General features: G+C 47.9%; 1 protein-coding gene across 1 annotated transcript in view; it reads right to left on the minus strand.

The window, feature by feature from the left end:
- Positions 1-4772: 4772 nt before the first annotated feature.
- The window catches only part of DENND11 (DENN domain containing 11), a 54660-nt gene continuing 33531 nt past the window's right edge, over positions 4773-25901 (minus strand). Inside the window, exons 4-9 of the mRNA XM_061198113.1 lie at positions 19069-19222; positions 14040-14178; positions 12815-12946; positions 12526-12676; positions 11940-12008; positions 4773-10276 (exon numbers count right to left, since the gene is read on the minus strand). Coding sequence (XP_061054096.1) covers positions 10081-10276; positions 11940-12008; positions 12526-12676; positions 12815-12946; positions 14040-14178; positions 19069-19222 — 841 coding nt within the window. The 3' untranslated portion in view covers positions 4773-10080. The remainder of the gene's footprint in view (positions 10277-11939; positions 12009-12525; positions 12677-12814; positions 12947-14039; positions 14179-19068; positions 19223-25901) is intronic.

The following is a 25901-nucleotide window of genomic DNA, read 5'->3' on the forward strand; positions in this document are numbered from 1 at the left end:
GGGGTACATGTATCCTTTTGAACCATGTTTTTCTCCAGATATACGCCCAGGAGTGGGATTGCTGGATCATAGGGTAGCTCTATTTTTAGTTTCTTAAGGAACCTCCATACTGTTCTCCATAGTGGCTGTACCAATTTACATTCGCACCAACAGTGCAAGAGGGTTCCCTTTTCTCCACACCCTCTCCAGCATTTATTATTTGTAGACTTTTTGATGATGGCCATTCTGACTGGTGTGAAGTGATACCTCATTGTAGTTTTGATTTGCATTTCTCTAATAATTAGTGATGTTAAGCATCTTTTCATGTGTCTGTATGTCTTCTTTGGAGAAATGTCTATTTAGGTCTTCTGCCCATTTTTTGATTGGGTTTTTTTTTTTTTATATTGAGTTGCATGAGCTGTTTGGAGATTAATCCCTTATCAGTCACATCGTTTGCAGATATTTTCTCCCATTCTGTGGGTTGTCTTTTCATTTTATGGCTTTCCTTCCTCTTTTGTTCTCTTCTCTTGTGATTTCATGACTTTTAGTGTTGTTTGGATTCTTTTCCTTTCTGTGTTATCTATTGTAGATTTTTGGTTTGCAGTTACCATGAGGTTTTGATAAAACAATCTTGTTTATATATAGACTGCTATAAGTTGCTGGTCTTTTAATTTCAAATGCATTTCCAATATCCTGCATTTGTGCTGTCTTCTCACAGTTGCTGGTTTTGATATATTTGTGTGCAGATGATTTCCTCCTTTTTCTGTATGTTTGCCTTTACTGGTGAGCTTTTCCATTCATAATTTTCTTGTTTCTAGTTGTGGCCTTTTCTTTTCTGCCTAGAGAAGTTCCTTTAGCATTTGTTGCAAAGCTGATTTGGTGGTGCTGAATTCTCTTAGCTTTTGCTTGTCTGTAAAGCTTTTGACTTCTCTATCAAATCTGAATGAGAGCCTTGCAGGGTAGAGTATTTTTGGTTGTACGTCTTTCCCTTTCATCACTTTAAATATATTGTGCCACTCCCTTCTGGCCTGCAGAGCTTCTGCTGAGAAATCAGCTGATAACCTTATGGGAATTCCCTTGTATGTTGTTGCTTTTCCCTTGTTGCTTTTAATATTTTTTCTTTGTCTTCAATTTTTGCCAATTTGATTGCTATGTGTCTCAGCATGTTCCTCCTTGGGTTTATCCTGCCTGGGACTCTGTGCTTCCTGGACTTGGGTGACTGTTTCCTTTCCCATACTAGGGAAGTTTTCAGCTATTACTTCTTCAAATATTTCCTCAGGTTCTCTCTCTCTCTCTCTGCTCCTTCTGGGATCCTTATAATGTGAATGTTGGTGTTTAATGTTGTCCCAGAGGTCTCCTGGACCTTCCTCATTTCTTTTCATTCTTTCCTCTTTGTTCTGCTCTGTGGCAGTGATTTCCACCATTCTGTCTTCCAGTTCACTTATTGGTTCTTCTGCCCCATTTATTCCTTCTAGTGTATTTTTCATTTCAGTTATTGTATTGTTTATCTATCTCTATTTGTTCTTTTAATCTTTTAGCTCTTTGTTAAACATTTCTTGTACCTTCTTGATCTGTGCCTCCATTCTTTTCTGAGATCTTGGGTCATCTTTACTATCATTACTCTGGATTCTTCAGGTGGATTGCCTATCTCTTAGTTGTTCTTCTGGGGTTTTATCTTGTTCCTTCATCTGGGACATATTCCTCTGCCATCTCATTTTGCCTAACTTTCTGTGATTGCGGTTTCCATTCTGCAGGCTGCGGAGTTGTAGTTCTTCTTGCTTGTGCGGTCTGCCCCCTGGTGGCTGAGGCTGTCTAAGAGGCTTGTGCAGGCTTCCTGGTGGGAGGGACTGGTGCCTGCCCACTCGTGGGTGGAGCTGGGTCTTGTCCCTCTGGTGGGCAAGGCCCGTGTCAGGGGGTGTGTTTACAGCAGGACTTTAAGTAGCCTACCTGTTGATGGGTGGGGCTGCGTTCCCACCCTGTTGGTTGTTTGGCCTGAGGCGTCCTAGCACTGGCTGTTGGGTGGGGCGAGGTCTTGGTGAGAAAATGGTGGCCTCCAAGAGGGCTCACGCCAACGAATACTCTCCAGAACTACCACCGCCAGTGTCCTTGTCCCCACAATGAGCCACAGCCGCCTCCTGCCTCTGCAGGAGACCCTCCAACACTAGCAGGTAAGTCTGGCCCAGTCTGTTATGAGGTCTCTGCTTTTTCCCTGGATCCTGGTGCACATGAGACCGTGTGTGTGCCCTTCCAAGAGTGGAGTTTCTGTTTCCTCCAGTCCTGTGGAATTCCTGCAATCAAACCCTGCTGGCCTTCAAAGGCAGCTTCTCTGGGAGCTCCTCCTCCTGTTGCCAGACCCCCAGGCTGGGGAGCCTGACATGGGGCTCAGAACTTTCACTCCTGTGGGAGAACTTCTGTGGTATAATTATTTTCCAGTTTGTGGGTTGCCCACCTGGCATGTATGGGGTTTGATTTTATCACGATTGCACCCCTCCTACCATCTCATTGTGGCTTCTTCTTTGTCTTTGGATATAGGGTATCTTTTCTGGTAGGTTCCAGCGTTTTTTTTGGTCAATGGCTGTTCAGCAGTTAGTTGTGATTCTGTTTCCGTAAGAAGAGGTGAGCTCACGTCATTCTATTCCACCATTTTGTCTCCTCCCAAAAGCACGTGTTATTTACAGCTAAGATGAGACAAGCCTTAACCTTATAGATGTAAATACATAAGTAAGCAGATGGGATAGAAAAAATTGTTGTAACAATGTCGTGCAGTTCTTTTGAGTTGCATATCAAAAATCACAGTGACCTATCAACTTAACAGCTTGATTAGATCCTCCTTTAGCTTGTTGAAGACAGAGAACTAGAAACTACCTACCTTGCTAAGGATTCGTTAGCTAGGCATGATAGTCACTTTGGTGCCCCTGAGGTTTTTATATTCCAGAGAGCAGTGCACCACAGTAAGCTGGATGAGACGTAAGGTTTTCTTTTTGTAAAGAGGAAGGAAAACTGCACAAGGGGGAATAGGGGAAGGAGAACTGGCTGGGTCACCCTCGGGTATATCAGTTTTCGGACAGCGCATATGCCTGCACCCACGAGCCCCTGGAGAGTGAAGACCAATGCTTAAAGGATTATAAAGCAGCTATGAAAAGACCATGACTGAAAAGCCCATAAAAGAATGCTTACCTGTTTACCTCTGTGTTCTTCAGAGTGGTGTTAAAAGCTGTGCTTTTGCAAAAGCAACAAAACAAAAAGCAGGCAGGTCCAAACATGCAGTCTAAGGCGCAGCCACTCCATACTGCCCATGGAGGGGAGAGGGAGAGCTGTGGTGTAAGAAAATACAGTCTACGTAAGCCAAGAGAATCTGGCATATATTGGTTCTATAATAGAGTGCAAAAGACCAGCACAGAATCTTGGCTACCAGCATGTATGTGTTTTAGTGATTCTAATTTTTCCATAGAAATAATGGAACATATGATTGGGGAAGGACATTTAATTCAGATTAGTATTTTTTATTCATTTTTAAATGTAAATATGTCCTAGTTCAAATTTTGTTTTCTTGATTCAGACTGTTTACTGAGAACATGGTTGCCTTGTCATCTATTGCCACCCTTCTGTTGTCCTTCCATATGAGGTCCACGTAAAGGATGTTTCAGCAGCTATGAGAGACCCTCGCCAGCTAGACCTGGAATGCTGAGGGGTCCGAGGAGAACCCGAGTCCCCCCTTCTTGTTTAGTACAAACCTTTTGTCAGACTAATTTCACTCAAAAACCAAGAGTATTTCTATTAAAAACAGCAGATATTTTATATTAAATATAGTTTAGTATAAAGCCTTTTGCTTAACCCCATGGCCGATTTGTATGCATGGTTGTAATTACTATGTGCCAGTGCTTTACACATGTGACTGATTAGCTGTGTTCTCACAACCCTAGGAAATAATAGGTAATGTATGGTCATGTCACTTGGAAGGTAGGAACCTGGCTTGGAACACAGAGCTAACAATGTTAGGAATTGAGTCTATACTGCCTTAAAATAAGTAAAACTCCCCAGAAGGTTAAAAATAAAATGTGTGTGTGTGTGTGTGTGTGTGTGTGTCTCAGTATATAATGTTTTAAAGTAAACTTTAGTAGGAGGAAGATGTGAAACAAAAAAGCTTTGGTCTCCGTGGGGTCCTTCTGCAGAAGTTGTCTGATATGATGGAGGGTGCACAGTCCTGGCTTTTCTGATGGAATGGGGATGGTTATTTCCAACTTTGGTTTCATTACCTGGAGAATGTGTATCCAGACCATGGCCTCAAGGAGGACAGGCACCAGCTCTGGTTTCTTCCGTCATCACCGTAAGTGAGGTCGGTGTTGAGCGCCATGGATTCCACTCGTGCCCGGGGCTGTTGCTCCTTCCTACCACAAACCACATTTCTTGGACCAAGTGAAGGACTGCAGCACACATGTTCATGTTAAAATGTGAATTTTAATTGTAAAAACTGTTTTCTGTAAATATAGTTTTATCAACCTCTCTGCATACAACTTGGTTCAGATATATACACATATGATATACACAGATGTTATTTGTACCACAGAACAAAATCAATTCAAGAAACATTTACTCTTCGGGATGAACCCCAGCTTCCTTTAGGCCTTTAAAATGATCACCATTGAAGAGAGAGAAAAACATACCCAGATGCAGTATATTCAGGGTAAGATCTATGAACTGTCTTACTAATTTCATAGTGTGAGGTAAATACTTGAAACAAAAACAGATTCCGTTTCTCTTATTGCTGTAACTCACTCTTACACTGGGGTATTAATCAAAATAGGGGTTTGACATTTAAGGCGACAGGGAGACTATGCTGATCCTAACTTGGAAAAAACAGAACTTTTCCCAAGGCTTACAACTATTTCTTTTTCAAAAAAGGTTTCTCTCTCAGACCTATAAAAAAAATTTAGCCAACAAGCTTGGGATAAACAAAGGAGGTTAGTTTTATTTTTCCTCTACTCCGTACCCCTAAAGTCTCCTACCTAGTCTGTTCAAAAGCACAGAATCTACAGCTCTCCTCACTGGTCTTGGAGGGCTAGACCGAAATGCATTTCCTGGTGCTGCCTTCAAAATTTTTTGAGACTTTTATCTTTGCTTGATTTGGCCAAAGGAAGGAGTTTTCACTCCAATGTCAATGGTATATGTTAACAACCAGTGAACTCAGTGACCTGTGTGTGGATTTTTCATTTTGTGGATCATCTCCGGCTAGTTCATAATACCCTACACCCCACCCCTGCATCCCCCAACTGTCCTTAGAAAGCAAAGTAGATGTACCATTAGTCTAAAGAGGCGTTCCACAGCAAACAGAGGTAACTCATACCTATCCTTCTATGGTAGTTAAATAAATTTTCTGAATTTAGATCCTATTACCTCTAAAAGCCCACTACGCTGAGCTTCTAGAATAAATGCTAAAGAGATGAAAGCAGGGCTTTACTTCTCCATCATCATTTCTCTATCTAGCTCTGGAAAATTCTTACTTCCTTTCTAAATGTGCAGTTTCACCAAATGGCTCCTGTGTTCCAGCTCCACAAATGAGTCAAAGTGCCAGTTATAAAACCACCCCTGCCTCCCATCTCCCTCCAGCTTTAAGAGGCCTGGTATCAGCGTGATCACATTCACCCCCTTTCATACAAGAATCTTACTTAAGGTTGGTGACTGTGTGTCATCCTCCATCGGACTGTCAACTCTATCTCAAGAGGCTGTTTGTTAGATTTCACAGGATAGTCCTTATTCACTCACCAAAACATTTAAATAACAAAACTCTTATGGGGTCTCAGCTGCTTCCAAATTGCAATACTGCCCGTTTCTTCTAGGATTATAGTTTTGAAATTTCCTTCCAACATCTGCATACTCAATTCATCACATAGTAATATCGATATAAAAATAAACTTCCATTTCTTATAAGAAAAACATGAACTAAATTCACAGTTAGCCTTTTTCCACAGCACTCTGCACCCCAGTAGCTCCGGGGAACAGAGGTATATTGGTATACAAATGTAATATTAAAAATCCACGACTTGGGAGTAAAAGGAGCCCTGAACTCCTCTTCCCCTCCCTGAATCACAAAAGGGCTTTCCCGAAATGAGAGGGGACGGACTGGCCTGCTGAAGTGAGCCCCAGGCGCAGGATCCTCACGGCAGGGCACTAAGTACCGCAGGAATGCAGGGAAAAGACCCGAGGACTGGCCCTTTCACAGAGTCTGAGCCCACCAGCCAGGAACCTAACGGGGAGATGAAAGCCCATGTGAGACACGCTGGTCCCCATACTAACCTTGCCTGTTTGAGAACTGTCATCACACCAAAGCAAGTTCACTGTCTTATTTTATTCAGCAGCGCCCTCCCCCTCCTCTATGCAAGTATGATGCGTCCTGGGAGTGGAGAAAGCACCTCAATTCATTCCCTGGGCTCTGCAGTTTCATTTAAAACAAAACAAAACAAAACAAACAGTCCCTGAGGTCCCCGCCTCTTCCTGGAGGGTTGCTGTACTGCTGTTAAAAGGTTAACTCATCACTGCCCTTTACAAAAGGTTCCCCAAAGGCCTCGGTTTAAAGGTGAATAATCTTATCTTTTTATTGCGTTTGAAGGGCTTTCAGTGTATCAAGACAAATAGCAAGTTCATCCTCATAACCACCAGAATGAAAAACTGATTCAGCTATGATTTCATTTATCTTTATCTTCTAGCTAAAATATCATAGGTAGTTACACTGATAAATGAATCTTCACACGTGGTATTGAGAATTATCTGCACCCTGTGCTATACTTAAATTTCCCATCTTGATTTTCACGTGGGACAAAACAAGGTAAGTTATAAATGCAAATTCCTATGCTAAATTATTTCTATCAATATATCAATGAATTTAGCTTCCCATCTCCAGCCAAATGGAAGACATGATGCCAGGATGAATGATGGCTACGGGAGACAAATGCCTGCTGATGCACAGCACTCATAACTCACTGAGGACTGTACAGGCACTTACATTAGAAGGGATCCACACCAGGCCTAAGGAGTGCTTCATGCTTAGCAAAAGCCAAAGCTAATTCTAAACTATTATTTGGCCCATACTTTTTGGTCTGGTGAAAGGTAAGTCCTACCATTTCTGACTCCTGAAGAGTCCTAATCCAGAGGACAACTGGACATTGTCCCAAAGGCTGAATGGTACCATCGGCCCAGCCTGCACAAGTGAAAAATCCATTTTACCAGAACTCTGTCGTATCTTACAGACATCAACAAACCCCGAGCCTGGATTCTAGGTCCCACAAGGACTCTCGCCACCGAGAATTTCTTCTAACTTGACTCAGGGATGACCTGGCAGCCCCCGTGTCTCAGGTCAGCAGTGTTTCCAAGTTAGGACGTGGCTCACAGCTTGGCAGTAGATCAGGCTTAAAGTTCCCCAGCAGGACCAAGCCAGCTGGCGCGGTGGGCGGTGGGGAGGGAGGGAGGTGGTCCAAGAGTCTAGAGGGACAGAAGGCCACCATCAGTCAACGTACCCAAGGTTCCCAACCTGCTCCAGAAGGTCACAGTAATAACAGTAAGCCCTGTCCCTATGGAGGACAGGGAAGAGGGACATTCTCCAAAGCTTCCAAACAAAAGCAGATGGTTTCTCAGAAAATACTTCCACAGTGACACAAAAGCAGGTCTGTGTGGCTTGTAGCTTCTGCCGTCCCTGTGCAGGGAGTCTTGCCTGGTACCTCACCAACGAAGTCCCCTTTCCAAGACCTGGCAGCAAGTGACGCTGTGGGTGCTGCTCACCTGAGAGATCAGGGAGGAGGCGGGAGCCTTCAAACGGTGACCTCTGACCTCGGAAGCAAGAGGCTCCACATCTGCATCTTTGGGGGACGACAGGCAGTGACGAGGGTAACTACAGGGCAACAGCGCGCTGGCCAGCCCAGCAGAGGGTGCTGCACCAGACTCCTGGCACCCCCGCCCCCCCCTGCCAGGAAGCTGGCAATACAGGGAAGAACCAATTCTTGGGTTTCCTCTTCAAGGTCAGCCGAGCCCAGGGTGCGTATGACCTCAGAGTGGCACTGCCTCATGGGTGCACCCCTCCCAGGACCACCCCCAGCCCAGACCTCTGCGTGAGCATCGGGGGGACACACAGAGATGCCAGATGGACAGCTGCCTAGGACGGCAGGGAGCTAAAAGGAGCACAGAAGCCTGGGCCCACCATTTAAAGGGAATTACAGGAATCTCATCTTCATCCTACTACCTTTACATCAGCACGTCTGAGCTTGGAATTACAATACCACAAAAACAAAAGCGTTCACACGCAGAAGGCCTCTGGAGCAGAAGTGCTTAAAAAGAGTATTCTCCCAACAAATTCCCCAGTTGCACAGAAAGAGGGTCTGCCTGTGTCCTCCACGAGAATCTGACCTTCCCTTTTACGCCCACCCCTACTTCTGACCACCCACCCCCAACTTAGAAAGCCTCGAACCTTCGGATACCACTAAAAGTATAAAAGTAACCATAACTTGACCCAAGTTAGAAAGGCCGCTTCTTCTCCAGGGGCAAGAGGAGACAGTCACTCTTCCAGGAAAAAGACAGTGAAGCTTCAACTTCTAAACACAGATTCTTTTTTTCTTTTGTAAACATATGTATTACTGAAATGAAGGCTAAACCCACAGAGGAGAAAAATGTACAGTTTACAATTCAATGCCCAAACTTATTTATATACTTACATAAAAGATGCTACCTTGATTAATCAATGTCTGTTTGCATTTCCACATGTGAATTTCTTTAGTCTTGAATTCCATGTCAAGGAGCTACAGTGAAAATATTTTTAAATAAAGCAATAAGCCCTATAAAGCTAGTCTTGAGATAAGACATGTGATCCATCTATTTGGAAGTTTTTTCTCTCTGCTGTGTACATTTGCCTGGCTGGAACTTGGTCCCAGACATGGATATACTGATGGTTTTTCCAATAACAGAGCCAGGCAGGAATGGTGAGGGGCAAGACATTATTTGTCACCAACAACCCAGGATCCCAAGTCAAAATCCTAAACAGACCCAAAAGGCCTAAACGCTACTCCAGGAGCTAGCTTCTCTGGCTAACAAACTGTGGCTGTCTCACCTAAGCTGGCATCCACTGAACGCCCCAGCCAAAGAGAGCAGGCAGGGCGACAGGAGCTGTTCCAGGTCAGAGCGCTCCAGAGCAAAGCAGAGGAGCTCATCGCTCACACTCAGGGTTCCCAGCTACTTTCCTGGGTGGAGGGACTGCCACGTTTGCTCTCTAACAAACCTGTACATCTCTGGTCCCAATTACTTAGCTCGACAAATGTCGTCTCTGCTAAAGAGAAGTTTGTTTACGAGGGCTCCAAACTGGCACACACTCTTGTTAACATCGGCCCGAAGGGATCTGCCAGCCCGTCCCAAGAGGAGGGGATTCAGAGAAAAAGGACTATTACGTGGAGTGGCCGCCATTAACTCACTCAGGGAAAGGTTTCAAGGCTTCATTCTACAATTTTAGTTCTCAGGTGACTGAGAAGCAACCTCTCCCTGTCATCTGTCCTTAGAGAAGCTCATACTTGGTGACAGAAATATCCTTTGTCCCTCTTTAGAGTCTCTTACCTACGTGAACAGAGAAAACACAGATTTACTCTAATAAACAGGAAAAGGGATTTGATCCCAAGACTAGACTTCCAGAACTGATTAAAATAACCTTGAAAAGCCACCTGGTCTAGCTTCTGCTTCGGGCAGGTGGACATCCAACGCCACACTGGAGAGTTGTCTTATTCTTGATATGTCAAGCGACAAAGACCAGACAGACTTTCTCAGCAGCCCAGCCCCACATTTCCAGAGCTCGGCCCGCTCCTGGTGATATGCGGTCTTCGCCCCATCTCAAGTCCCTCAACAAGGCAATGAGAGCATCTGCTTTGATAACTCCTAAGACCACACCAGCGGCAGCTCTGAAGGTGGTAGCTTCCAACGACCTACAAAACCAAGGTGCTCTCATCTTACCTCTTGGGAGGAAGGGAGGGAAGGAGATGCAAAAGTTACATTTGTTGGAAGTATAAACAGTATTCCTTTGTGTCAACTTAATTAAAAATCAGGCCATCTGGGGCCTGGGTGAACTCATCTTTCCTATGGGCAACAGGGGTTGTCAATGACCAACATGACATCGATGCCGTAGGCCTCCAGCAGGTCCATAAGAAAGCTCCGGTCTCCTTGGGGGTCTAGACCCATGCCCCGGGCATGCTCAGCTGTCAGAGTTTTGTCTTGACTGGCGGACACCTCCAGCAAAGTCTGAAATATCCGATTGTTTTGCTCTAGGAAAAACCTGCATTCACAAGACAAGACGTGGGAAAGGGAGGGCAGAAAAGACACGAAAGCTCACCAAGTAAACCACACGGGGGGAACCAAAACTACACTGCTTTGCTTGATATACTTTTAAATGGTTTCAAAACTCAGACATATCTTTTAAAAGAAGAAAACAGGATAAAAGTTAAACGGTTATTCAAGTGCCGCTAAGGTCAGCAAAGAACTGGTGTTAACCATGGTATGATGAGCAAAATCTCTAAGCAACTGACGGCCTGACTGCCAAAAATTTATTTTCCTGTTGAGAGGGAGGTCACTAGGGGGTTTAAACACAGCTGTAGGGAGAGGCCCCCATAAACTTTGTTCCTCTCTTTCTGCTTAGTCATAAAGGGAAGAGAAGGACAGAAAACCAAAAAAACTGATAATGCAGTTCTGAGGTCAAGACTTAATGTGAGAAAGTGAAATTCACCTTCAAAGCCCTGGATGGGTAATCAGAGCCGGCAGCAGGAGGTGAGCCTTCCTAGAGGCAGAGAAGGGCTCTGAATTGGCTCTCCAGCCCCTGAGGTACCCACACAGAAAAGGTGGAGCTCAGAGGCACCGGGGCGGGCACGGGGCAACTTGAAGCCAGCCGTGCCGGAGCGGGCAGTGAAGGAGGAAGGGGAGTCAGCCTGGAGGTACCGATAACGCCATAGCTCACCACCATCTGTACGCAGCTGGGTTCTTTCGATTGCTTTTTTTGTTTTAATTATGCACAGAGCATGATTTGAATGTCACGAACTTACAGTACTGTATGAATATATGAACTGTAGTCAGAAAAGGCATTAACTGTCTAGACTTTTCAGCTGTGTTGCATAGAGCAAGGTGCCTAGTGCCCAAAGCAGCTCTGGGCGCTCTGGAATTTCAGATTCAATAGACTGTGTCAAGCCTTGATGAGACTGCTGGTTCTCTGCTCAGTTCCCAGATACTTTTACAGCTAAACAGCATGTATGCATTAGAAAGTACACTTTATTAGAATCAAAGTACTGCACCTTTGTTGAATTATCAAAGCCAATATCAAAGCCAGAAACAGTTCTAACTGCAAGTGCTATTCCCCACCCCCATCCCAGGAGGCGGGGTAGGAAGACCAAGCCGGAAGCTGGGAAAATTGTTTCTGGTTCAATTACAATTCTGTTCTTATCACTGAGTACTATTTCACACAGCTGCTTATGAATGAGATCAGTGCTACGAGGTATAAAGGCCATGGCTCCCACCCTGACCACCAACAGCTCTGAAGGAAAGAAATGTCTTTCAATTCAAGAGTTAAGTTTCTGATTATCCCACAATACTCAGTACAAGGAACTGCTCTACTCAAAGGAGGCAATGGAATGAGAAGTCCCTGCATCCTGAGGGACACACAGAGCTCCTATGCAGCAGACATCTGGATGTAAGTGCCCAACAGGAAGACAACTGCGGGGACTCCCATTTTCTCTTAATAACCTTCCCCTGCTGCTTTAACTTTTCTGGGTCCCCCTAACAGCATTTTGGGGCTCAGGTTGACTCTGTGTGGAGCCCAGCTTGAAGTGCCCTTGGTGGCAATAAAGGGCATCCTTGGGCTGCAGCAGGTAACACGGGAGGGATCCAGGCTAAAGCCGTTAGTGCTAAGGGACCCACGGGGAGGCCCACGACCGCTGCCTGGGCCGACTTACAGCACAAAGAGGTCCTCTTCACAAGGGTTATAATCTTCTTCTACCTCCTGGGAATACAACAGCATCTGCCTGCCGGGGAGGAGACGACCGTCAGCCTCTGGCGCAGCTACAAGGACCCCAGCAATGGGCTAGGTCACCGGCCAGGCATCTGCACGGGCCACCGCCTCCCAGGAAGGAGGCTGATCCAGAGCGACACACGCACCCTGGCCCCCGTCCAAAGGCAGGGAGAGTGGCAGCAGCAAAGATAAACAGGGCTTGGAGTCCAGGGCTGGTTCTGCCCCGTGTAATCCCACTCAAGTGACCACCTTTCCTCACTGTCATAAAATAGGGATGACGTGATGAGGCCATTTATTTCGCCACTGATACCCACACGCTTCCTCGGCCTTCACAGATTCCAGAGGCCGCCAGAAAGGAGTCACCCCACACATGCCTGCTGCCCATCACTATATGCTGGGAGCTTCCTCAACCCCGGCTCCCGGCAGAGGGGCAGAAATGTGCCCAGAGGGAAGGGGCGGCAGGCGGGCTTGACGCGAGCCCCCCGGCTGTCCCGACAAGGGCGGCACCCCAGCCCCGGGCTCTAATCCACCTCTGCTCGTTGAGCCGCCGGTACTTCTCCCGGTCGGCACTGTTGATCTTCAGCAGCGGCTGCAGGTGGTCGTGGTGCGTCTTCACGTTCTGGTTGTCCACGTAGACGTCGTACAGCTCCCGCTTCTCCTCAAAAATCTTCTCGGTGGTGCCTGCGGGAGCTGGGGTTCAGGCGGCAGGACCCCGGAGGACGGCCCGACAGGGAACCAGCCCGACCCTGCCGGGGAAGCAGGGCCCCGAGCGACCCCGCCAGCGACGTGCGGGCAGGATGGGGCGGGCCCCGTACTCACAGGCCACGTAGGACACCTCCACCTCCAGGCTCTGGATGTCGGCCACGTTCACATAGAAGAAAGGCTTGGACTCGGGAACGGTGCCCCCGATGCCCGGCAGGGAGACGTTGGCCAGGCAGCAGCAGCAGTACACTGCGGGGACAGCGGGGGTGAGGCCGCCCGGGCCCCTGCGGCCCCTGCCTCCCAGCCTGCCGGCCCCTGCCTCCCAGCCTGCGGCCCCTGCCTCCCAGCCTGCCGGCCCCTCCCTCCCAGCCTGCGGCCCCTGCCTCCCAGCCTGCCGCCCCCTCCCTCCCAGCCTGCCGGCCCCTCCCTCCCAGCCTGCCGGCCCCTCCCTCCCAGCCTGCGGCCCCTGCCTCCCAGCCTGCCGGCCCCTCCCTCCCAGCCTGGGCCAGCTTCTCGGAGCCGTCAGCTCCACCAAGGCGCTCAAACCCAACGGACACGTTTCAGTCTTCGTCTCTCGAGGTCCTGCTTAGCATTTGGCGCTGGTGACCCTCTCCCTTCTCAGAACTCTTACCCACCGCGAGCCCCGCGTCTCCTGGTCCCCTCCCCTCTTCTGACTGCACGCCTACACCCCCTCTGCCTTCCGCCTTCACTGGCTCACCTCGCGGGCCCACATCTTACACGCTGGCACGTCCCTCCTCACTTTCTCCCCAAATGACGTCACCCCCCCGCCCCCGGCTGTCAGCTCGGCCCCTGTGCCACCCCCAGGTCTGTCTCCCTGGCCCAGCCTGTCCCCCAAGGTCCTGACCCAACTGTAGCAGTGCCTAGAGTACCGCTCGAGAAGGCCTCAGAGCAGCAGCTCGTCACGTCCAAGGTAACTCTGTCACGCTGCCCCTCACCTGCTCCTCCTCGGTCCCCCGCCTGGTGGCCTCACCGTCCTCGGCATCCTAGATTCTTCCTCCGTTACCTCACATACATCAGCACCTTACAACCCAGACGCCAGACTTTGTCAGGTTTCTCTCTTAAACATATCAAGCATCCATCCTCTCTGCTTTAATCCAGACCCTTCTCCCTCACCAGACTACTGACGTGTTACCCGATCGTCTTCCGTACCGCCAGAGTCCACATTCTACAATACTAATCCAACCGTGTCACCCCCGAGCCTAAAACCCCTGAGGTCCTGATCTGGCTCAATCGCTTCTGGCCTTGGTCAACACTGGAAAGACTGGGGCAGCTTCTGTTGCAGAGAACTTGGGAAGAGTCCCTGACTTTGGCTTCTAGTTACCTCTATAGCATACGACGCCCACTGGAGGGGGAGAAAATATCAAAATGCGCTTTCGAAGTAAGGCAAATTTCCAAAGGATGAGGATCTGCTCCCCAAAGAACTTAATAAACTGAGACATGCAGCCAGCTGGGTGTGTGATCTGAAAAAATTAAAAGGGGGTGGGAGGGGAATCGCCTGTTAGAAATATTGCAAAAAATATTCAATACAGGTGTGTGCTAACCACCCCTTCCCTGGCCAACAACGACAACAAAAAAAACAAGGTACCACCAAACAGATACAATAAGGGACGGTTACTTCCACGTAAAACGGTATTTTTCACTTTGAAAGTCTTATCTTTAAACTAGAGGTCCATCATTCAACAGCTCCCCTGATACACCGAAGTGTGAGTTTAGGGATCATTAAACTACTTTCCCCGGGGGAAGCGGTGCAGAGGAAGCGAAGCTGGACGTAACTTCGGAGAGTCTCTCCGAGGTGACCGACACCTCAGTGAGAAAGTTCAGCTCCCAACATGACTGAGCACCGGAAGGAAGAAAAGGATGCGCTGACAGTCCCGGGTGAGACCCCAAACGCACAGGCACCCGGCTCCCGTGCGAGGTGACGTGCGGGCAAGTCCCGGGTGAGACCCCAAACGCACAGGCACCCGGCTCCCGTGCGAGGTGACGTGCGGGCAAGTCCCGGGTGAGACCCCAAACGCACAGGCACCCGGCTCCCGTGCGAGGTGACGTGCGGGCAAGTCCCGGGTGAGACCCCAAACGTACAGGCACCCGGCTCCCGTGCGAGGTGACGTGCGGGCAAGTCCCGGGTGAGACCCCAAACGTACAGGCACCCGGCTCCCGTGCGAGGTGACGTGCGGGCAAGTCCCGGGTGAGACCCCAAACGTACAGGCACCCGGCTCCCGTGCGAGGTGACGTGCGGGCAAGTCCCGGGTGAGACCCCAAACGTACAGGGACCCGGCTCCCGTGCGAGGTGACGTGCGGGCAAGTCCCGGGTGAGACCCCAAACGTACAGGCACCCGGCTCCCGTGCGAGGTGACGTGCGGGCAAGTCCCGGGTGAGACCCCAAACGTACAGGGACCCGGCTCCCGTGCGAGGTGACGTGCGGGCAAGTCCCGGGTGAGACCCCAAACGTACAGGCACCCGGCTCCCGTGCGAGGTGACGTGCGGGCAAGTCCCGGGTGAGACCCCAAACGTACAGGCACCCGGCTCCCGTGCGAGGTGACGGGCACAGATGACGGGCTACCCCACGGGGCTCCCTGACACAAGCCCCTGCACCTAACCCCACACCCACCTCCTCTCAGTGCTGGATGCGAGGAGCCCTCAACCCTGAGGGTCGCCTCCCGGGACCCTGCCGCCAAGGCGTATCCCGGGGTCAAGAGCTCGAGCTCTGACCCAGGGAAAGCTGGGGGCCAGTCCTGCCCTGCCCTTTACTCACAGGGAAGCCTCGGGAAAGCCAGCCAACATTTCGGGCTCTCTTTCCTCATCTGTAAAATAGGGAGACCACTGTCCCATCCTTCGTCTGGCTAGAAGGACCATTTGAGAAAAACCGTGTGGAACCCTTGGCACGTGGGAAAAGCCACATGCAGCAGCAACAACTGTCGCCGACGAGACATGAGGCTTCAAGCCAGGTGCTTTGTGAGCCTTCTGGAAGGTCACTTCATGCTAAAGCATCAGAAGTGATACTGCTCTTCAGCCGTTCGGGATGCAGGTGAGAGCACTTCTGGAGGCAGGTGCCACCGGCACCAAGGCCGCGCGCTGGGTGTGACACCTGGCAGCCCTCTGGGGCACCGCCACCCGAGCGCCGGGGTGGCCGCAGCGCTCCACCAGCCCGCCTCCTCCGGGGCCACCCGGGAGAGGGCTTCCCTACCCAAGGCATCGCCCCGCACCACAGCCACCCCCTGCCCCATGCCTGCGGAAGGGCTGTCCCCCTGAGGGGCCCCGCCTGCCCTCTGCCACTCCTTTGCCACCACGTCTCAACTCTCCGGGAGGAGGGGCAGCGCGAGACCACGGCTGGTCACTGCCTCCAATCACACTCTCTCGTGAAAGCCTCGCATCCTCTGCTTCCCTCCCTCCTCCTGACTGTTCCACCTCAGCCCCCGCCGGCCTCCACCCGCCAACCAGACAGAACAGGGCCAAAGCCCCTCAGGTTCTTCTCAGCGCCCACTCTGCTTATCTTCACGCCCTAAACGTGTGCTTCTCCTGCACGAAGGCCTGGCAGGGTTTTGTCCAAATGTGTCCTGGGCCCTAGAATCCTAGAGTAAACCATCAGTCCTCAATTCTGCCTGTACTTATTTATTCATTCATTCATGGACACGTGTGCCTTCTGGCAAGAAGCATTTCCCACGTGCTCGCTTTGTGCCCTGAGCTAAGCAGTCTGGTTCCCACAATGAACAGAAGGCCAGGCCCTGCCCTGGCACAGTTTACAGGCTGGCGGCAGAGGCGGGTGCACAAGCCCGTAAAGGCCAGGCTGATATGAGCCGCGATGGGGGGGTGGGGGGGCGGGGGACTGCAGGAGGGCGTGCGGAGGCCTGCAGGTACGAGAAGCAGCCCCTCCTGGGCCCCGCGAGGGGCCCTCCTCACTTCGGAGAGAGGCAGCCCCGCAGGCTGCGCCTCGACCCTTCTCCTGTCCAGCTGCACAGCGCCACTGACATTTCTCCTGCTTTCGCTTCAAGCCATTTCCCTTCTCGCGGCCTTGTAGCTTCTTCTCTTGACTTGCACAGTTCCCACCTCTGTTTTCCCTCTGCCCTTTCATGCCAGGTACACTCTCCTCTTCCTGTTCCTTCACCATTGCTGGCAGGCCCCTCGGGGTTCACGCTTCGTCCCTCACCTTTCACCTGTATCCCCCTAGGAAATTCATCTGCTCCTGGGGCTCAGTCCCCCCATTTCTGTCTCTCTCCCACTTTCCCATTTCCCTGGGGGAACATTTACCAGCCACTGTTGGGCCTCTCAGAGAGACTGCGATCCTGCCTTCCTCTCACTTTCCAGTTTTTTTTTTTTTTTCCTCTGTAACAGTCTTAAATCTGACCTCTACTTTATAAGCTTATTTGAAATTTTTCTTTATGTGTTCACTTTGTAAAAAATTCACCGAACTATGTATTTAAAATTTCTTAACACGTTGCAGGTGCACAGTGCCAGCGGTCTGAGCGCCAGCTGTGCAGGGCCCCTCCCCCAGCTCCTGCGGTTTTGATAATGTCACTTTCCCCTCTTTGTTACTCCAGCCCCGGGAGCACGTGGCAGGCAGCCTCCAAACCCCCAGGGACGCCCCCCACCTATGGGTGTTTATGGCCTTATGCAACTCCCTCTTCCTCTTGAGTAACTTGCTTTTAACCACCAGAATACGGCAACATTGCAGGGCTGTGACTTCCACAGTTAGGTACAAAGGATGATGACTTGCATCTCGCTAACAGTCTTTTTCACTTGTTGGCTTTGTTGAAGCAAGCCATCATGTCGGAGAGACCCACTGGGGGCAACAAATAGTCCGCAAGGCGCTCAGTCCAACAGCCCTCAAGGAACTCAATCCTTCCAACAACCACGTGAGCTCAGAAGTGGATATTTCCCCAGTCAAGCCTTCAGATAAGACCCCAACCTTGACTGCAATCTCATGAGAGACCATGAAGCAGAGGACCCAGCTAAGCCAGGCCTGGATCCCTGACTCACAGAAACAAATATGTACTGTTTTAAACCATTAATTTGGGGGCAATTTGTGATGCAGCAACAGATAAAACTAATATAGGGTGGTAGCCACTGTCTGTATTTCTAGTGTTTAGGTTATCTTGTTACCTTTCTGTGCCTTTGGTTTTCCAACTCCTGTATTACCAATTCCCTGTATTGACATATCTGACATAGTTTGTGTTTTCCTAACAAGACCCTAACTGGTACTTATTCAGGTTCAAATTCCATGGTCTAGTATCTAAGATTCTCTACAATCGGATTCCAACCTATTGTTCCAATCCTTTCTCTCCTGGCCAGCTGACGTGGAAATTCAATCCCAGTCAAGCTATTCTGCTCACATCCCATGAACTTGCCCTGTGCTTTCTCACGCCCACGACCTCACAAAGGCAGTGGAGTGGGGTAAGGAGTGAGCACTGGCCTTGGCATCAGGCCTGTGTTTACATCCTGGCTCTATCTCCTACTAGCTATAAGGCCTTAACCAAGTCACTGAACCTTTATAAACCTCAACTGGTTTATCTGTAAAACATGGATTTAAAAAAAAAAAAATCCACTTTAAAGAGTGCTGCAACAGGTGCTGATAAATAGCCAGCAGAATGTCTAACTCACAGCAGGTGCTGACAAAGTGATGGACCCTGGTCCCCACTGTTGCTCATGCCTTCCCTCAGTCTGGAACTAGCTTCCCTCACTTTCCCCCAGCCAAATACTTCAAGGACCAACTCCTCTTCCAAGATGCCTTCCCAGAGTTCTCTAGAACTCACGGCATAATTTCTCTACCAGGGAGCCTGAAATTTCCACTGAAGTATCTTGCGACCACCTGTAGGGGACGGGAGATGGGAAGGAGGAAGAGGACGATGGAGGAGGGGGGATGGGGGAAAAAGGAGGAGGAGGAGGAGTGATCTTTGTACCTTCCCAACGCCTAACACTTGGCTGGGTGTTTTGTTAATGGTAAATAAACATATTCTAGTATTTACAAAGTACTTCAGAAAAAAATACACAATAAAGGAAAACCAAAACTACTGTCACTAAGAAATATCTTAACTGCTCAAACTCTTCATCTTTAGTTCAAATGTCTGCCTTTAAACTACCTGAAGCAATCACTAGAATCAGGTCCACCTCATCCCCCCTGGAGTCCACCACAACTGGCCTATCAATGATAATAGAAGTATTAGAAAGCATATTAGTTTAAGATAACTTGCCTTATGTTTTAAAAGAATCAAATGCTTAGGTTACAATCCTATTCTATCAAAAGCAGACTTTGGGCATCAGCCCAAGACACAATTTCCTTATTCATTAAAACAATAATCAACAACTGCTGTCCCCAGACCTAAGTCCGGGGCTGTGAGAGAGTTTGGCTGACCTACCTTCATCTCGGGGTACATGTATCGGTGGATGGAAGGCAGCCAGTAGACAGGGGGCAGGCTGCCACCTCTCCCCGGACTGGCGTGGAGCACCCCCTTCTTGTCCTCGTAGAATGCAGCCAGATGAGAGTAATGTCCCGGTGTCTCCAGCTGGTGTCTGCACGACACACACGCACAGTGAGAATGGCTCTTCCCACAGACCTGCCCCTCACTCCCTGGCCCCAAGGGAAGTAATACTTTGGTGGGGGTGGGGAGGGCGAAGGCCTGGATAAACTAAGAGACCCCCTTCTTGAGGTCGCCTAGAACGCCTCCTTTGGTGTTACAGAAGCTCCTTATGGAAAACTCTAACATAGGCTCTGAAACTCCCCAACAGTGCTGTGGACGCAATCTCCTCCTCCTGGGAAAGAGGGGGAATTAACAGACTGTGACTAATGTCTATTGTTCTCCAGCAAAGGATGCTTCCCAGAGAAGGGGTAACTTGGAAGACCACAAATTCCCTGCTTGAAAGCTGCTCTTTGTTTAGAACGCATGCTCGTGTTCTTGCTTTGCTGATAAAAAAGAATAAGACGGAGAGTACCCCTCAATGTCTCAAATAATGGAAAACAATTACTGGATGTCACGAAGGGCTTATAATTTTTGCACCAAGTAATAAAGTAATAAAAAGCTCAGAATCTCTTTTTTTCCCCCACCCTAGCCTGCTCGGGTGGCAGAGACTTGGCTGTGGGTAGTTCTGTCAAATGACCCCAAAATCAAGAAAGCAACATTGAGGCCCTGGAGCATCTGGACAATGGAGAATCCAATCCTGTCTTCAGGTCAAGCACAGGAGGACCGTGGGTACCATATTGGCACTATGATTACTGACAGCACAATGGGTTGAATTTTAAATGAGGCCATAATCCAGTATCACTGGTGTCTTTATAAAAAGGGGAAATTTGGACGCAGACGCACACACACACGAGAACACCATGTGAAAATGAAGTCAGAGATCAGAGTGATGCATCTACAAGCCAAGGAAGAGCAAAGACTGCAGAAGATAGGAGAGAGGCAATGAATAGATTCTCTCTCAGAGCCCTGGGGAGAAACCAAGCCTGCTGACACCTTGATTTTAGACTTCTAGCCTCCAGAACTGTAAGATAATACATTCCTGTTGTTCTCAGTCACCTAGTTTTTGGTACTTTGTTAGAGCAGCGTTAGGAAACTAATATAGGGAGAAATAAAAGGCACTAAAACCTTTTTAGTCCATTTAAATTTCTTTAGAACCCTATAATTTCCATTCTCTTACACTGAAAAAGAATCAAAGTATAGCTTTACTGAGCAAGGGGAGGCATCGCTGATTACGGTTGGCCCTGGTACAATGAGGACTGAAAGGCAATGATGCCCCCAACCTGTCATTGCCGGCTTCCTCCAAACGCTGACACAAACTCAGATTCAAGATTTGCACAATCCAACCGGTACCCAGCTGCTCCCCAAACATCTCTGCTCCAGAGGGACGTACAGCCCCTGATGTCAAGGCTACGGCTGCCACTTCTTCCCTGTGAGATCTCGGTCAAGCTACTGAACTTTTCAAAATCTGCTTTTTTCCCCCTCCTTAAAAATGCAGATACTAGTAACACCGCGATATCATTCTGAGGTGTAAATGGAGTTAAGCAGAAAATGGGCCTCATACATCTCAGCCCTTCACAGTAGGTTCCTTCCTCCCTAGCACATGGGGCAGAGTCTAGCCAGGTGCACAGCAAGGGCTCGGAAACAGTGGGTAAATGGGGAAGATTCAGGGCAAGCCCTGGAAGAGAACTTCAGGCAAATTTACATTTTTTTAAAAAATTAATTAATTTATTTTTGGCTGCATTGGGTCTTTGTTGCTGCGCGTGAGCTTTCTCTAGTGGCGTTGAGCGGGGGCTTCTCTTGTTGCGGAGCACAGGCTCTAGAGCACAGGCTCAGTAGTTGTGGCACACGGGCTTAGTTGCTCCGCGGCACGTGGGATCCTCCCAGACCAGGGCTCGAACCCGTGTCCCCTGCATTGGCAGGCGGATTCTTAATCACTGCGCCACCAGGGAAGTCCCAAATTTACATTTTTAAAAAGAAAAAAAAATCATCAAGTACACCCAAAAAAAGATTACAAAAATAAACTCTTCTCTGAGTGATAGCTCTCTAATCTGGGGGCTCCTACACATTTTGTTTTAAGTTTTGCAAAAGGAGGCAGTCGTGTGATGTAATAACAAATGATCCTGGGGGTATGTGTGCTTATAATCATTTCTTTCACTCTTACAAACGTTCACACGCTAGATGGGAAATCCATGGGGGCTAAGCTGTGTCTGACGATTCTGATGGCCGACTTCAGACACCCTTCAGGGATGTGTCAAAGGGATAAAAGCTTGATTACTACAAAATAACACACAGACAATTAAGTTCAAAGCTGTTTTCATTAGGACCTAATTTCCTTAAAAAGAACGTGGGAAGCATTTTATTGTATTTTTAATACTATATTTTGGCTACTATTTTCTAGGTTCCTTGTTGATTTGCCTCTGAATTAACTGTTTGACTACATTAAACTCTATACTTGAACCAAGATTCTAAAGAAAAGCTCACTATTAAGTTAGAGTCTCTTACACAAAAAGCTAGTTTCAGGATCCTGTCCTCTGACAGCCTATACCACTGGCTGATGGGACAGAACAAGGCAATCATATGGAATACAGAACACGAACACTGACATAAATATAAATTGGTAGTTCCCGGATAAATGTTAAACAACCGTTTTATGAAAGCCTCAAATTTTAAACACTATATAGATTTTGCAATAAACAAGATTGATTATCAAAGTGTTAATACCAAGATAAACCCAAAGGTACTGAAACAAGGCTGAGAGTGTTGGAAGATAAGCTGGGCTTCAAAGATGATTCATGAGGAGGCCTTCCTGGTGATCTTATCTACACAGACACATAGATTAAGGAACACAGCCCAAGTATCTATGGAAACTGCCCAAGAGACATGACAATGTAGAAATGAGAGAGTAACTGGCACAATATGCGCCACTGACCTGAAGCCACGGGCTCTGGGCCAGATCAAGGATTCCCCTGAAGGACCAGAGACACTGGGGTGCTACGTAAGCCCGCAGCCCCTTCACTGATACAACATAAGCTATGTGTCCATGCTGATGCCCACTGCAACTAACCCTCCCTTCCCCACCACACCGGGCAATAATGCACCCAATGTAAGTACCAGAGATGCCTCTGTACAGCAATTACACTTCATCACTCCTGTGTACTCATCACTGCTCTGCACCAGTCTATCTTCTGGCCTTGCAAGTACAGAAAAACAGGCATTCCCACTTACTGCTGGTGCAGGTACAACATGGTACCACCTTTCTGAAGGGTCACTTGAAATTTGTATCCAATTGTACCCTGTACGTACCCTGCAACCCAACGATTCTACTTCTAGGAACAAGGGCTAAAGATCTGTATATGGATATGAACAATCATTTACCCGTAAGGATACTCATGTTCATGGTGGTGAAAAATAAGAAACCGCCTAAAAGCCCAGTAACAGTGAAACAACTGAATACGTTGTAATTCGTCTGTATACTGAGATGCTATGGAACCACCGAAATGACGATGAGGACCATGATTATTCATGATACACTGAAAGGTTAACATACCTGTCAGTTAGAAAATTTAGATACTGAATGACCTCAACATTCTTTTTTTTTTATTTATTTATTTTATTTATGGCTGTGTTGGGTCTTGGTTTCTGCGCGAGGGCCTTCTCTAGTTGCGGCAAGCGGGGGCCACTCTTCATCGCGGTGCGCGGGCCTCTCACCATCGCGGCCTCTCCCGTTGCAGAGCACAGGCTCCAGACGCGCAGGCTCAGTAATTGCGGCTCACGGGCCCAGCTGCTCCGCGGCATGTGGGATCCCCCCAGACCAGGGCTCGAACCCGTGTCCCCTGCACTGGCAGGCAGACTCTCAACCACTGCGCCACCAGGGAAGCCCTCTTTTTTTTTTTAAATTAATGTGTATGTACACATTTATACATGGTAAAAAGACCAGAAGGATATAAATGTTAACAGCAGATATGTCTGGCTCATGGGATTACGTTCTTTTCTTCCCGTTAGTCTTTGTCCGTTTTTCAGTTTTCTGCAATAACTCTATGTTAATTTTATATTTAGTCTTTTTAAACTTTTCAATATGGAAAATTTCAAACATAAACAAAAAGTAGAAAGAAGAGAATAATAGACCCCATTATCCACGGCTTAGTTTCAACAATATTTTATCAATATGGTTACATCTATACCCTATCGGCCTGCCCACCCACCACTCTTTTTCCTGAAATGTTTTAAAGCAAATCCCTTATAACATTTTACCCATAAATATGTCAGTATACATCTCTAACTAATAAAGTCTATTTAAAAAATAACATAACCATTGGGGAGATTAACCAAGATGGCGGAGTAGAAGGACGTGCTCTCCCTCCCTCTTGCGAGAACACCAGAATCACAACTGGCTGCTGGACAATCATCGAAAGGAAGACACTGGACTTCACCAAGGATGATACCCCACGTCCAAGGACAGAGGAGAAGCCACAGTGAGACGGTAGGAGGGGAGCAATCAGAGTAAAATCAAATCCCATAACTGCTGGGTGGGTGGCTCACAGACTGGCGAACACTTATACCACAGAACTCCACCCACTGGAGTGAAGGTTCTGAGCCCCACGTCAGGCTTCCCAACCTGGGGGTCCGGCAACGGGAGGAGGAATTCATAGAAAATCAGACTTTGAAGCCTAGTGGGAATTGATTGCAGGACTTCGACAGGACTGGGGGAAACAGAGACCCCACTCTTGGCGGGCGCACACGGAATACTGTGCGCATCGGGACCCAGGGGAAGGAGCAGTGACCCTGGGGGAGACTGAACCAGACCTACCTGCTAGTGTTGGAGGGTCTCCTGCAGAGGCGGGGGCTAGCTCTGTTTCACCGTGGGGACAAGGACACTGGCAGCGGAGATTCTGGGAAGTACTCCTTCGTGTGAGCCCTCCCAGAGTCTGCCATTAACCCCACCAAAGAGCACAGGTAGGCTCCAGTGTTGGGTTGCCTCAGGCCAAACAACCAACAGGGAGGGAACCCAGCCCCACCCATCAACAGTCAAGTGGATTAAAGTTTTACGGAGCTCTGACCACCACAGCAACAGTTAGCTCTACCCACCACCAGAGCCTCCCATCAAGCCTCTTAGATAGCCTCAACCACCAGAGGGCAGATGGCAGAAGCAAGAAAAACTACAATCCTGCAGCCTGTGGAACAAAAACCACATTTACAGAAAGATAGACAAGATGAAAAAGCAGAGGGCTATATACCAGATGAAGGAACAAGAAAAAACCCCAGAAAAACAACTAAATGAAGTGGAGATAGGCAACCTTCCAGAAAAAGAATTCAGAATAATGATAGTGAAGATGATCCAGGACCTCGGAATAAGAATGGAGGCAAAGATTGAGAAGATGCAAGAAATGATTAACAAAGACCTAGAAGAATTAAAGAACAAACAAACAGAGATGAAAAATACAGTAACTGAAATGAAAACTACACTAGAAGGAATCAATAGCAGAATAACTGAGGCAGAAGAACGGATAAGTGACCTGGAAGACAGAATGGTGGAATTCACTGCTGCAGAACAGACTAAAGAAAAAAGAATGAAAAGATATGAAGACAGCCTAAGAGACCTCTGGGACAACATTAAACGCAACAACATTCGCATTATAGGGGTCCCAGAAGGAGAAGAGAGAGAGAAAGGACCAGAGAAAATATTTGAAGAGATTATAGTCGAAAACTTCCCTAACATGGGAAAGGAAATAGCCACCCAAGTCCAGGAAGCGCAGCGAGTCCCATACAGGATAAACCCAAGGAGAAACACACCAAGACACATAGTAATTAAAGTGGCAAAAATTAAAGACAAAGAAAAATTATTGAAAGCAGCAAGGGAAAAACGACAAATAACATACAAGGGAACTCCCATAAGGTTAACAGCTGATTTCTCAGCAGAAACTCTACAAGCCAGAAGGGAGTGGCATGATATACTTAAAGTGATGAAAGGGAAGAACCTACAACCAAGATTACTCTACCTGGCAAGGATCTCATTTAGATTCAATGGAGAAATCAAAAGCTTTACAGACAAGCAAAAGCTAAGAGAATTCAGCACCACCAAACCAGCTCTACAACAGATGCTAAAGGAACTTCTCTAAGTGGGAAACACAAGAGAAGAAAAGGACCTACAAAAACAAACCCAAAACAATTAAGAAAATGGTCACAGGAACATACATATCGATAATTACCTTAAACGTGAATGGATTAAATGCTCCAACCAAAAGACACAGGCTTGCTGAATGGATACAAAAACAAGACCCATATATATGCTGTCTACAAGAGACCCACTTTAGACCTAGGGACACATACAGACTGAAAGTGAGGGGATGGAAAAAGATATTCCATGCAAATGGAAATCAAAAGAAAGCTGGAGTAGCTATACTCATATCAGATAAAATAGACTTTAAAATAAAGAATGTTACAAGAGACAAGGAAGAACACTACATAATGATCAAGGGATCAATCCAAGAAGAAGATATAACAATTATAAATATATATGCACCCAACATAGGAGCACCTCAATACATAAGGCAACTGCTAACAGCTATAAAAGAGGAAATCGACAGTAACACAATATTGGGGGGGGGGACTTTAACACCTCACTTACACCAATGGAGAGATCAACCAAAATGAAAATAAATAAGGAAACAGAAGCTTTAAATGACACAATAGAGGAGATAGATCTAATTGATATTTATAGGACATTCCATCCA

The sequence above is a fragment of the Eubalaena glacialis genome, chromosome 8 (assembly GCF_028564815.1).
Source record: "Eubalaena glacialis isolate mEubGla1 chromosome 8, mEubGla1.1.hap2.+ XY, whole genome shotgun sequence".
NCBI classification, from domain to species: domain Eukaryota; kingdom Metazoa; phylum Chordata; class Mammalia; order Artiodactyla; family Balaenidae; genus Eubalaena; species Eubalaena glacialis.